The 14236-nt window shown below is 48.3% G+C and overlaps 1 protein-coding gene across 4 annotated transcripts in view; it reads left to right on the top strand.

The window, feature by feature from the left end:
• Positions 1–2741: 2741 nt before the first annotated feature.
• The window catches only part of MTHFSD (methenyltetrahydrofolate synthetase domain containing), a 74743-nt gene continuing 63248 nt past the window's right edge, over positions 2742–14236 (top strand). Inside the window, exon 1 of one of the 4 annotated variants that reach the window (XM_033943450.1) lies at positions 2742–2923. In XM_033943450.1, coding sequence (XP_033799341.1) covers positions 2875–2923 — 49 coding nt within the window. In that variant the 5' untranslated portion in view covers positions 2742–2874. Of the gene's footprint in view, positions 2924–3032; positions 3258–14236 lie in introns of those variants that run through there. The other 3 variants (XM_033943449.1, XM_033943452.1, XM_033943451.1) reach the window with 3 other exon arrangements.

The raw sequence follows: 14236 nt of genomic DNA, 5'->3' as shown, positions 1-14236 counted from the left end.
ATAGCTTCCACCATCTTCCCTATAATTGAAGTCAGGCTCACCGGCCTGTAGTTCCCGGGGTCACCCCTCGATCCCTTCTTGAAGATAGGTGTGACATTCGCCAATTTCCAGTCCTCTGGTACCTCACCAGTTTTCAAGGATAGGTTGCAAACATGCTGGATTGTGCCCGCTATTTCTTGTCTTAGTTCCTTCTGAACCCTTGGGTGGATCCCGTCCGGGCCCGGTGATTTGCCGCATTTTAGCCTGTCTATCAGTTTGAGGACATCCTCTTTACTTACCTCTATGTGATCCAATTTTTCAGCCTGTTCCCCACTCATGAGCTCCTCTGAGTCCGGTATATTGGATGTGTCTTCGCTCGTGAAAACCGACGAGAAGAACGTGTTCAACCTCTCAGCTACCTCTTTATCCTCCTTAATCACTCCCTTCCTATCCCCATCGTCCAACGGCCCCACCTCCTCTCTCGCTGGTCGCTTTCCCTTAACGTAACTGAAGAATGCCTTGAAGTTTTTCGCCTCTCTGGCCAGCCCCTCTTCGTATTCCCCCTTTGCTTTTCTAACCTCCTGGTGGCATTCCTTTTGGCATTTCCTGTGTGTCTGGTGATTTTCCTCCGTTGGGTCCTTTTTCCATCTCCGGAAGGATACCTTTTTGTCCTTTATCGCCCTCTTTACTTCTGTTGACATCCAAACCGGGTCCTTTGATCGCTTGTTCTTGCAGCCTTTCCTGAAACTGGGGACATACATTCTCTGTGCTTCCTGCAGGGTGTCCCTGAATAGGGTCCAGGCGCTTCCCACAGTCTCCATCCTAAAGATGTTTCTGAGCTTCCTCCCCACCATTTCCCTCATAGCAGCGTAATTCCCTTTCTTGAAGTTCAGTGCAGTTGTTGCGGTCCTCCTAACTATGGGTGTCCCTCTTTCTAATGTGAATCTGATCGTGTTATGATCACTGTTGCCTAGTGGTCCTCCCACTTCTACCCCTCTTGCAGGCCCCCCTAATCCGTTTAGGATGAGGTCAAGAGTAGTACCCCCTCGCGTCGGTTCTTTGACTAGTTGCTCCATGAAGCAGTCCTTCACAGTTTCTACAAATCCTGTCTCCCTAGTGCAGTTGGAGTGACCCGTACTCCAGTCTATTCCCGGGTAGTTGAAGTCCCCCATCACTGTTACACTTCCAGTCCTGCATTCCTGTCTCAATTCTGCTTCCAAGTCGTGTCCGACTCCTTCTGGCGCACCAGGTGGTCGATAGTACAGCCCCAGTTTTATGCCCGCACCCTTGTTACTGGGTAATTTGATCCATAGTGATTCCAGCCCCTCTGCCTTTGTTGCCATATCCATCCCGACTGAGTGGATAGAGTCCTTTATATATAGTGCTATGCCTCCTCCCTTCTTGTGGGTCCTGTCGCTCCTGTAAAGCTTGTACCCCGGCAGCACCACATCCCATTGATTTTCCTCTGTCCACCAGGTTTCTACAATTCCAATTATATCCAGGTCCTCCCCCTTGGCCACGACTTCTAGTTCACCCATCTTGGCCATGAGGCTTCTTGCATTTGCGTATAAGCACCTCAGGTTCCGTCGTTTTTCTTCCACCTTTGCATTTATCTGGGCCACTTGCTCTTGGGGAAATCCTGAAAACCCGACTGGATTGCGGCCCTCGAGGACCGACATTGGACACCCCTGCCCTAAGGACTTTGGACAGTTACCTCAGTGGCCTGCACTAAATGGCTTTGTAAAAGAGGCCCTTAGTCTGTAATATTAATTTGGGAAAGTGTATCAAAGCCACACTAGATACAAGGAAACACAGTTTTGACTTTTTTTCTTACTTTGCTTCCACTCCCCCCACCCCTTTCACAAAATCATAGCGCAGTTTTTATGCCGATGACTCCCAGATCTACCTCTCCACGCCTGATATCTTTCCGGGAGTTCAGGCCCGAATTTCAGCCTGCCTGTCTGACATTGCCGCTTGGATGTCTCACCGCCATCTCAAACTGTGTTCCAGACTGCTGTAGAAACCGCTACCATGGCTTAGGGAAAGGGAATGGGGGGCTTGTAGACTGCGGTGGACATCAAGCTAGGCTTACGGCCCACTTAACTAACCATTAGGCTACTATTACTACTACTATTATTATTTGTATAGCGCTACCAGATGCACGCAAAGTTGCACAGAGTCACAAAGAGTAAGAAAACAGTCCCTGCTCGAAAGAGCTTACAATCTAAACAGGCAAGGCAGACAAACAGGATGTCATGGATACAGTTAAGGGAAAGGGTTAATCTGCTGGCTGGGTTGGAGGGCAGAGGGGAGTGCAGGACAATCAAGCCATTGTGACATCACTGATGATGGCTCTTATTGATGGAATGAGGCATTATGACATCACAATCTCAGCTCTGCTTCCCAAAGCCTGAAACTCTTCACACTACTACTACTACCATTATGAATTCTTTCTATACAGCTACCAGCGCTGTACAGAGTCACAAAGAGTCCCTGCTCCAAAGAGCTTACAATGTAAACAGCCAAGACAGACAAACAGGATGTCACGGATACAGTTAAGGCTCCCCCTCCCCCCCTCTCCTATAGCAAATCCTCCAAGTCCTGACTTCAAGCAATTCCCTGACCCACTAGCAGGTGGCTGTGCGCGACCTCCACGTGCAGCGCGTGAACGCCGCCCACCCGCGCGCGCCGCTAGATCAGGTGACGTCTGACGCCGCGCATCAGCCTGGACGGAGAGCAAGAGCGGCTGCGCCCTTGGCTGGTAGAACTAAGGAGGCGGAGCTCTCGGAGGAGGAGCCCCCCCGCCCCCAGCCCACTTCTAAGTGCGACTTTTCCGATTCGCCGGCGGGCTGCTTTCCTGTGACGCCACTTCCTGGGAGAGAGGTTACGTCAAAGATGGGATCGGTTAGCGGCGAGGGAAAGCTGCGGGACTGTCAGTCGGACGGTAGGCGGCGGATTTCAGGGGGAGGGGGCAGCCTTAACCCCCTCCCCCAATTGAAATGTATTGCTTTTGGGTTTCTCTTGGGTCTCCAGAGCTTACTTTTCTGCCATTCTTAAGGGGGGGGGGGGGGCAGCTTAGCCGTTGGAGCCGGTTCTGTGGGTGTTTGAGCCCAGGGATGGGCGCTTTCCACTGGGTTTAGCACCTGCCCCTTAGCTTCGAGTGGGTTTTTTCACGAAGGAGAATGAATTGGCCCCAGTTAAAGTCCACAACAAAAGGACCCGGTGCTGGGAGATGTTCCAGGCTCGGTGAATGTCCGACTGTTCTTTTCGAAAACGAGGAAAGTCTGCTTTCTTTGACGAATTTATCACTTAGGTCTTTTTAAGATTGTAATTCCTTTTTTATCCATTCATTCTGGTTTGATCCTATGGTATTTAATTTTGATTTAATTTAATTCTTATATACCGCTAATAACCGTGAGGTTTCGAAGCGGTTTACAAAAATGAATGCATTAAAAGATACAATAAATAAGATAGGTACTTGGAAATTCCCTAACTGTCCCAAAGGCTCACAATCTAACTAAAGTACCTGATAGAGATAGAAATGAATATTCCACCAAGTAATGAATAAATAAATTTAAAGATAGAATTAAAAATAAGTAAAATAAATAAAAAATAGAGATAAAAAAAATAAGTATCAAGAGAAATAAAAAAATATATATTTAAAGTGTTCTCCCCTGCTGGATCGGGGGAGGGGTGTAACTGTGATCAGGTGCCCTGCTGTATGTACTTCGCTGATTCTTCAGTTTCTTATGGTGTAAACCACCTAGAACCCTTGGTTAATGGCGGTATAAAAGAATAAATTTATTATTATTTATAGCAAAATATTAGTCGGGATTTGCTTCTTTGCGCAAACCTGTTCACTTCTTGACATGAACTTTTCTTTTTGATTTGCATGTTCAGTGCCATACACCATATTTCTCTTTTGTTTGCAAAATAAGGACCCAGATTCAAATTTTACACCTTTGGGTTGATATTCAAAACTAGATAGTGGACATGGGGACAAACTTGTTCCCGTCCCCATGGGATCTATCTTCATCCCCGTGAGCTCTGTCCTCATCTGCACAAGCCTCAAACACTTTAAAATCATAAAATGTTCAAGGCTTCTGCTGATGAGGACAGAGCTTGCAGGGATGGCGCAGGGACAGAACTCGTGGGGATGGAATGGAGATGGATCCCACAGAGACAGGGACAAATTTGTTCCCCATGTCATTCTCAATAAGCACTTGTGAACCACTTGAACAGTTAATGTTGGATCTGTAAAGCATTATAATCCAAAATTATCCATCTGAAAAGAGGGTGGGATTTTAGGCATTCCACAGGTTGCACCACTTAGATATATCAGGTATGAAGGCAGTTCTATAAATTGGCATCTATAGTCATGGGAATCAGCTCTGTGAATGTGTGAGGTCCCCTACCCGATATTAAGTAAACTTTGACTATGTCCAGGGGGTATTTTCTGTTGGGTTTAGCACCCCCAATTATTTTAATATGCTGGTTGCTAACTACAGCTGTACAGCACTTGCACATGTCACTACCAAGAAAATTGGTTGTGTACCGTTCTAAAAAGGTGGCATAACTGGATTGGTGTGTTAACAAGTTATGCCAACTGATGATTTACCTTATAGAATCTCCTGGTCTCTTTTGTAAATAAAGAAGCAACTAGCAGCAAGAATAGCACTTGGTTGCTCTTCAATGAAGGCTCTTAACAAAGTATTCAAAGGCAAGGAGGTAACACTCCAAACTCAGACTTGTCCACACACTCATTTTCTCAGTGGTCAGTTATGGATGCAAAAGCTGGACACTACAGAAACAAGACAGAATGACGATTGACTCATTTGAGCTCTGATGCTGGAAAAGGATTTTAGATCTGTAAGCAGTTTGCAATAAGAAATAGGTATAGGGATTTATAAATAGTAAGAAATGACAGAGTAATAACAATTTGAGTATAAGTTACATGTTATTCTTTAGCATTAGAAAAATTGGTCAGACTAAAACCTATATTCTGCTGCACACTCCAAACCCCTTCCCTTACTCCCAATCAGCCAGCACCGACGGCAGTAAGAAGTTACATGTCATATAAGTTCCTACCACCAATTTGGGGGGGAGGGTGCCGCAGCCCCCAAGGCCCCTTCTCATTCTGACGTCTGAGTGCATCAGATTATGATGCTGTCAAGAAAAGGTTTCCTAAGTTTACACCACTTGAGAAAGATAAGGAGTTGTTTGGATTTGAACAATTTAAAATGGTGGTTCAGGCTCTGATCCTCAGTCAGCTGGATTATTATTACCTGTCAATTAGAACTGGACAGATACTGGACGATTGGAAGATAGCGAATGTCACGCCAATTTTCAAAAAAGGATCAAGAGAACCGGGCAACTACAGACCTGTGAGTCTTACATCTGTCCCTGGAAAGATGGTTGAAGCACTGATTAAAGATAGCACTTGGATACACACGTACTGATGACAGCCAGTCAACATGGCTTCAGGAAAGGGAAATCATGTTTGACGAATTTACTTCAATTTTTTGAGACCGTGAACAAACAAATTGATAGCGGAGAACCGGTGGACATAATATACTTGGACTTCCAGAAAGTGTTCGACAAGGTTCCACATGAAAGACTTCTCAGGAAACTACAAAGGACTAGAGGGAGATATACTAAGATGGATAGGCAAATGGCTGGAGAACAGAAAGCAGAGAGTGGGCATAAATGGGAAGTTCTCAGGCTGGGAGAAAGTGACTAGCGGTGTGCCCCAGGGCTCGGAACTTGGGCCCATCTTATTTAATATTGACATCAATTACCTAGAAGAAGGAACATCCTGTGAGTTCTTCAAGTTTGCAGATGACACAAAGCTATGCCAGGCAATCAGATTGCAGAAGGATAGCGAGGAACTCCAGAGTGACTTGTGTCAGTTAGAGAAATGGGCGGAGAAATGGCAGATGAAGTTTAATGTGGAAAAATGCAAAGTAATGCATTTAGGCAGAAAGAACAAGGAACACAAGTATAGAATGTCAGGTGCAACTCAGGGTAAGAGCGAACAAGAAAAGGACCTGGGTGTACTGATAAATAGGACCCTGAAACCATCAGCACAATGCACGGCAATGGCAAAGAAAGCAAATAGAATATTAGGCATGATAAAGAAAGGAATCACGAGTAGATCGGAGAAAATTATAATGCCGCTTTATAGGGCAATGGTCAAACCACACTTGGAATACTGTGTCCAACATTGGTCTCCCAACCTAAAGAAGGATATAAAACTGCTGGAGAGGGTGCAGAGACGAGCAACAAAGCTAATAAAAGGTATGGAGAACTTGGAATACGAGGAACGACTTAAGAGACTGGGATTGTTCTCCCTTGAGAAAAGGAGACTGCGAGGGGATTTGATCAAGACTTTCAAAATACTGAAAGGAATTGACAAAATAGAGCAAGGAAAAAAAAAAGTATTTACATTATCCCAGGACAAGCAGGCAGGTATTCTCACTAGTGGGTGATGTCATCAGACAGAGCCCGATACGGACGTCTCACAAGCACGTGTTGCTTGTAGAAACTTAAAAGTTTCGAGATGCCCGCACCGCGCATGCGCCGGTGCCTTCCCGCCCGGAGATCCGGGCGTGTCTCCCTCAGTTCTTTTCTTTCCGCGGAGCTGAGAAGTTCAACTTCATCATGCGCTAGCTGAATTCAGTTAAATTTGCCTTCCTTGTCCGCGTTTTTCGCTTTCTTTTATTTTTAATTGTAGTACATTTCTTTTTCAGTAAAAAAAAAAAAAAAAAAAAAAAAAAAGATTATTTCCTCCGGCGGGTCGAACGGGCCGGCCACGTGGCTCAGGCCTACTGGCTTCGACCTCGCGGCGGAGATTTTCCGGCCTATGTCCCGGCCAATCACCGGGTTTAAAAAGTGCAGCAAGTGCCAACGCGCGATTTCACTCACGGACCCGCACCGACGCTGTTTGCAGTGTCTTGGTCCTGACCACATTCCGAAATCGTGCAGGCCTTGCTCTACCCTTACGGCACGCTCATTCAAACGGCGTTGCCTACTGTGGGAGTCGATGTTCAAGATGGACGCAGCTAAGGATCCTTCAGCTTCCACTTCATCTGATACCTCCCCGGTTCGTGCGAAACCGGTATCGACCCCTCCTGCATCGAGTGTGGTGAAACCGGCATCGTTCATCCCGACACCATCCACGAGCTCGACGTCGGTGCCTGCCCAGGTCTCCTCGGTTCAGGTACCTCTTCCTTCCACAGTACCACCAGTGGTCATCAAAGTGCCGAAAGCTACCAAGCAGAAGCACTCGACCTCGAAGGAGCGCGATGTCCGTGCAGGAGGACCCCCTTTCGGTGCGGATCCCTCCTTATCGGCTTCGCTACGGTCCATGCTGGAAGCTCAATTCGTTGAGCTCATGCAGACCATCGGACCCGGGCTCATCGCTGCCATACAGGGTGACCTCCCGGTACCGGTCCAAAGGGGCGGTCCGCCCCCTCCCCCACGCCGTTCGACCTCGACAACCGACGAGGACGAACGGGGGAGGGCGGCGATGCCCATGCGGCAAGCCTCGCTTACTGATATGCCGCCATTAGAGCCCATTACGCCTCCGCGCCAACATGGGACCAGACCTCCGATCGATAATCAAAGCCCTGGGCATAGTCAGGAAGAGTTCTTCCGCACTCCTTACCAGACTTGGGTAGCATCGCAAGAACCTGCATCGCAACCCCTGTTACGATCCACCGCTTCCAGCCCTATCCATCACTTGGGGGCCTCGGGAGACCATGCGATGCACAGACGATCCCGATCTCCGTCCCGCCACCGAGAGGGACATCGATCCAGACACTCATCCTGGCACTCTTCACGCCATTCGGAGGTGTCACCGCAGAAAAAACTGCAACGTATGGGATACCCCTCATCAGAGGTATCCCCACCAGAGGGACCGGAGTACAAGGAAACACCCGTACCCGACTCTCCTTGCCATTCCCCGATGTCCATGGACCTGGAGGCCTCTTCCTCCTCCAGCCCGTCTCACAAACCGACGCTGGCGGATCAATTGTCTTTCTCATCATTCCTCCGACAAATGGCGGATGATCTGGATGTGACTCTTGACACGGGCTCCCGATACTCCAAAGAGTATCTGGACACCATGCATTTACCTAACCCTCCAACGGAGTCGCTTCGGCTCCCTCTGCATAAATTGCTGGATCAGACCTTCATGCAGTGTTTCGAAACACCGTACTCCATACCGGCGATTCCCAGCAAACTCGATGCTCGATACCGCATCGTGCACCATAAAGGGTTCGAAGGCCCTCAACTCTCTCACCAATCCCTACTGGTCGAGTCCTCTCTTAAACGCTCTCATCCCTCTCAGGTCTACGCCTCTGTACCGCCGGGCCGAGAGGGGAGAACGATGGACAAATTTGGTAGAAAATTCTATCAAAACTCCATGATGGCGTCACGGGTGCTGAACTACAATTTCTTTTTCTCTTCCTACCTGGAGTTCTTCTTGCCGGTGCTCCGCAAGTTCACTCCTTTCATAGACACCCAAGCTCGATTCGAGTTCGAGGAAGTGGTAGCCTCCCTCTCCCAGTTACGCCTCCAGCTGATGCAATCCTCCTTCGATGCATTCGAACTCTCGGCACGTGCTGCCGCAAGCGCGGTAGCCATGCGCCGCCTGGCATGGCTCCGTACAATCGATATGGATCCCAACCTCCAAGACAGACTCGCCAACGTACCATGTGCGGGAGCTGATCTGTTCGATGAGTCTATCGAAACTGTTACCAAGAAGCTGTCGGATCACGAAAAATCCTTTCAATCCATCCTGCGGCCCAAACCCAAACCTCAACAGTCTCGACCTTCCAGGCCACCCCTGATTTACCAGCGGCGTTACATGCCCCGACAAACGCCTGCTGCGAGACAACCTGCGAAGAGACAACCTCCCCAGAAGTCTCAGCAAAAACCCCAGCCACCGGCTGCACCTAAGGCTACCCAGCCCTTTTGACTCCCTTCCTGGGAGCATAACCGACACCGTTCTGCACCCCTCAGCCTCTCCCATAGGGGGCCGCCTCCATCTTTTCTACCATCGATGGGAGGCCATAACCACGGACCTATGGGTCCTTACCATCATAAGAGACGGATACTCTCTTCACTTCCATCGGGTCCCCCCGGACCATCCTCCAAGAGAGTATCCTTCAAGCTCGACACAGACCGCCCTTCTTCTTCAGGAAGTCCAAACCTTACTTCAGCTTCGGGCCGTCGAGCCGGTCCCGTCAGACCAATTGAACCGAGGATTTTACTCCCGGTACTTCCTCGTCCCGAAGAAAACGGGCGACCTGCGACCCATTCTGGACCTTCGGGCCCTCAACAAGTTTCTGGTCAAAGAGAAGTTTCGTATGCTGACTCTGGCTTCTCTATACCCCCTCCTCGAGCAGAACGACTGGTTATGCTCCCTGGATCTCAAGGAGGCCTACACTCACATCCCCATTCACCCGGCCTCCCGAAAGTTCCTCAGATTTCGGGTGGGAAATCTGCATCTACAGTATCGAGTGCTACCATTCGGCCTCTCTTCGTCCCCCAGAGTCTTCACAAAGTGCCTGGTGGTAGTGGCCGCGGCACTCCGGGACAGGGGTCTACAGGTGTTCCCATACCTCGACGACTGGCTCATCAAGGCCCCGTCAGCCCCAGAGGTCACTTCGGTGGTCTCGGCTACAACCTACCTCCTCCAGAACTTGGGCTTCGAGATCAACTTTTCCAAGTCTCACCTACAACCCACCCAGTCCCTCCCCTTCATCGGGGCAGTCCTGGACACCAGTCGACTCCGAGCATTCCTGCCTCTTCAACGCATGGAGGCTCTTCTTCATCTCTGCCAGTCGGTGTCTACTCGCCAAACCCTACCGGCGAGACAACTGATGGTGCTCCTGGGCCACATGGCCTCCACAGTACATGTGACACCCTTTGCCAGACTCCATCTCAGAATCCCCCAGTGGACCCTGGCATCACAGTGGAATCAGACGTCCGATCCACTAACCAAACACATCGTAGTCACACCTGCTCTTCGGCAGTCTCTACTTTGGTGGATGACCTCTTCAAATCTATCCAGAGGTTTGCTGTTGCACTCTCCCCCCCATCAGAAAGTTCTCACAACCGATTCGTCGAACTATGCATGGGGGGCCCACCTGGATGGTCTCCGCACCCAAGGATTCTGGACCAGTGCGGACAGACTACATCAAATCAATCTACTGGAGCTCAGAGCCATCTTCAATGCTCTCCAAGCTTTCCAACACCTACTTCACAACATGGTGATCCTCATTCGCACAGACAATCAGGCCGCCATGTATTATATCAACAAGCAAGGAGGCACGGGCTCGGCCCTCCTTTGCCAGGAAGCTCTACGAATCTGGGACTGGGCGGTTCGCCACAACGCCTTCCTCAGAGCTGTCTACATTCAGGGGAAGAACAACATCTTAGCAGACAACCTAAGTCGTCTTCTACAACCTCACGAATGGACTCTCCATTCCAGCCCCCTTCACCAAATCTTCACACAGTGGGGGACGCCTCAGATAGACCTCTTTGCGGCCCCCCACAACTCCAAACTGCCTCAGTTTTGCTCCAGGATCTACACTCCTCATCGCCTCGAGGCAGATGCTTTTCTACTGGACTGGGGGAAACGATTTCTATATGCGTTCCCACCATTCCCGCTGATCCAGAAGACTCTGGTCAAGCTGAAACTTGAACAGGCCACCATGATTCTAATAGCTCCTCGGTGGCCCAGACAACCTTGGTTCTCCCTTCTACTTCAACTCAGCAGCAGGGAACCTGTACCACTTACAGTGTTTCCTTCACTACTTACTCAACATCAAGGATCACTGCTTCATCCCAACCTGCAGTCTCTCCACCTGACAGCTTGGTTCCTCTCAACGTAACCCCTCACCAATTCTCACAAGAAGTGAGGGAGATCTTGGAGGCTTCCAGGAAGCCCGCCACTCGGCAATGCTACTCCCAGAAATGGACTAGATTCTCCTCATGGTGTGTTTCTAAATCAAAGGAACCTCAGCGAGCTTCCTTATCCTCCGTGCTGGACTATCTCCTACACCTATCTCAATCTGGGCTCAAGTCTACATCCATACGAGTCCACCTGAGCGCTATTGCAGCTTTCCACCAGCCTCTACAAGGGAAACCCCTCTCGGCCCATCCGGTGGTCGCCAGATTTATGAAAGGGCTCTTTCATGTTAACCCTCCTCTCAAACCACCCCAGTAGTTTGGGATCTCAATGTAGTCCTTTCCCATCTCATGAAGCCCCCGTTTGAACCACTCAACAGGGCTCCTCTTAAGTATCTCACCTGGAAAGTGCTTTTTCTTGTAGCCCTTACGTCTGCTCTCAGAGTCAGCGAACTCCAGGCATTGATGGCGGACCCACCATTCACAGTATTTCATCACGACAAGGTGGTCCTCCGCACTCACCCGAAATTCCTGCCTAAAGTGGTCTCCGAATTTCATCTCAACCAATCCATTGTACTTCCAGTATTCTTTCCTAAGCCCCATTCTCACCACGGAGAATCGGCCCTTCACACTCTAGACCACAGGTGTCAGTCGGTCCTCGAGGGCCAGAATCCAGTCGGGTTTTCAGGATTTCCCCAATGAATCTGCATGAGATCTATTTGCATGCACTGCTTTCAATGCATATTCATTGGGGAAATCCAGAAAACCCGACTGGATTCCGGCCCTCGAGGAGGGACTTTGACACCCCTGCTCTAGACTGTAAACGTGCTTTGGCTTTCTACCTGGATCGTACCAAGCCACACAGAACCACCCCCCAACTTTTTGTCTCCTTCGATCCTAATAAGTTGGGAAGACCCGTATCAAAGCGCACCATCTCTAATTGGATGGCGGCTTGTATCTCTTTCTGCTATGCCCAGGCTGGATTATCACTTCCTTCTAAGGTCACAGCCCATAAGGTCAGAGCAATGGCAGCCTCAGTAGCATTCCTCAGATCAACACCAATTGAGGAGATTTGTAAGGCTGCCACTTGGTCCTCGGTTCACACTTTCACCTCACATTATTGTCTGGATACTTTCTCCAGACGGGATGGACAGTTTGGCCAAACAGTGTTGAAAAATTTATTCTCTTAAGTCGCCAACTCCCCCTCCATCCCACTGAGGTTAGCTTGGAGGTCACCCACTAGTGAGAATACCTGCCTGCTTGTCCTGGGATAAAGCAATGTTACTTACCGTAACAGTTGTTATCCAGGGACAGCAGGCAGCTATTCTCACGTCCCACCCACCTCCCCTGGGTTGGCTTCTCAGGCTAGCTACCTGAACTGAGGAGACACGCCCGGCTCTCCGGGCGGGAAGGCACCGGCGCATGCGCGGTGCGGGCATCTCGAAACTTTTAAGTTTCTACAAGCAACACGTGCTTGTGAGACGTCCGTATCGGGCTCTGTCTGATGACATCACCCACTAGTGAGAATAGCTGCCTGCTGTCCCTGGATAACAACTGTTACGGTAAGTAACATTGCTATGTCCAATGTGACACGAACAAGAGGACATGGACTGAAGCTAAGGGGGGACAAGTCCAGGACAAATATCAGGAAGTTCTGCTTCACGCAACGAGTGGTGGACACCTGGAATGCTCTCCCAGAGGAGTTTATTGCGGAATCCACCGTTCTAGGATTTAAAAGCAAACTCTTACCCTTACGAGAGACATAGAGGGATATGGGTGACTAGAATTATGCCAGGTGTACACCTGGCTGGGCCTCCACGTGTGCGGATCGCCGGACTTGACCGAAGGTCTGATCTGGAGATGGTAGTTCTTATGTTCTTATGTTATGTCCTTATGTTGTATGCAAGGTGTTCTGATTTGTTATTGAAGAAATTACAAACAATGCAGAGCATGGCTTTGAGATTAATATATTCTGCTAAGAAGTTTGATAGTGTAACACAGCGGTCTCAAAGTCCAACCCTTTGCAGGGCCACATTTTGGATTTGTAGGCACTTGGAGGGCCTCAGAAAAAATAGTTAATGTCTTATTAAAGCAATGACAATTTTGCATGAGGTAAAACTCTTGATAGTTTATAAATCTTTCCTTTTGGCTAAGTCTTAATCATAATATTGTAACTTATAGCTAAAGAGACATATGATCAAAAAACTGTTTTATTTTACTTCTGTGATTATGATAAACATACTGAGGGCCTCAAAATAGGACCTGGCAGGCCACAAGTTTGAAACCACTGCTATAGGCTAAGGCTCTTTGCACCTGCATTGTGATGTCATAGAACTTTATGATGGCAGATAAAGGCCAAATTGCATATCCAGAGCATCCACTATCTCCTCCTCTCCCTATTGGCTAAGGCTCTTAACATTTGCATTTCCTCTCCCTATTGGCTAAGGCTCTTTACACCTGCATTGTGATGTCATAGAACTTTATGATTATAGAAATATCCAGTCAGCCCATCCGATATAGGCCAGTGGTCTCACTTAAACCCTTTGCAGGGCCACATTTTGGATTTGTAGGTACTTGGAGGGCCTCAGAAAAAATAGTTAATGTCTTATTAAAGAAATGACAATTTTGCATGAGGTAAAACTCTTTATAGTTTATAAATCTTTCCTTTTGGCTAAGTCTTAATAATAATATTGTCATTTATAGCTAAAGAAACTGTCTATATGTCCTCTCTGAAACTCCTCCATCTATCCCCTCTAGAAACACTTTACACTTATGCTGATGACATCCTTGTCCTCCTCGAGACCGACTCGAACCTCACTAACCTCTCTGAGAATATATCCTCATGTATAACAAACCTCCAATCCTGGGCCCTCACTGTACAAATGAAACTGAACGAGTCCAAAACAAAATTACTTTGGCTCGGCCTAAAATTAGACAAATTACCCACCTCCATCCCATTGTCCTCCAGCTCCACACTACAGCTTGAGTTCTCAAGCAAAGTTCTGGGCATCACCATGGACTCTTCACTATTCTTCAATGACCACCTCAACTCCTTGGTAAAAAAAAAATGCTTTTTTAGCCTTCATATGCTAAGAAAAAAGTGAGATCCTGCTTTCATCAAAAACACTTTGCCGTCCTTGTACAATCCATCATCCTCTCCAGATTGGACTGTTGCAACTCTATCTACTTAAGCCTAACCAAGAAAAGCCTCCATAGACTTCAGCAGATTCAGAATGCCGCAGCTAAGCTTATTTTCGCAAAAAGTAAATTTGACCATGTCTCACCACTCCTGTCCAAGCTTCACTGGCTTCCAGTAATCTCCGGGGTCCACTTTAAATAT

This window comes from Geotrypetes seraphini, chromosome 4, assembly GCF_902459505.1.
Source record: "Geotrypetes seraphini chromosome 4, aGeoSer1.1, whole genome shotgun sequence".
Classification (NCBI taxonomy): domain Eukaryota; kingdom Metazoa; phylum Chordata; class Amphibia; order Gymnophiona; family Dermophiidae; genus Geotrypetes; species Geotrypetes seraphini.
The sequence above is the reverse complement of the archived record's forward strand: the minus strand, read 5'-3'. Positions and strand labels throughout refer to the sequence as shown.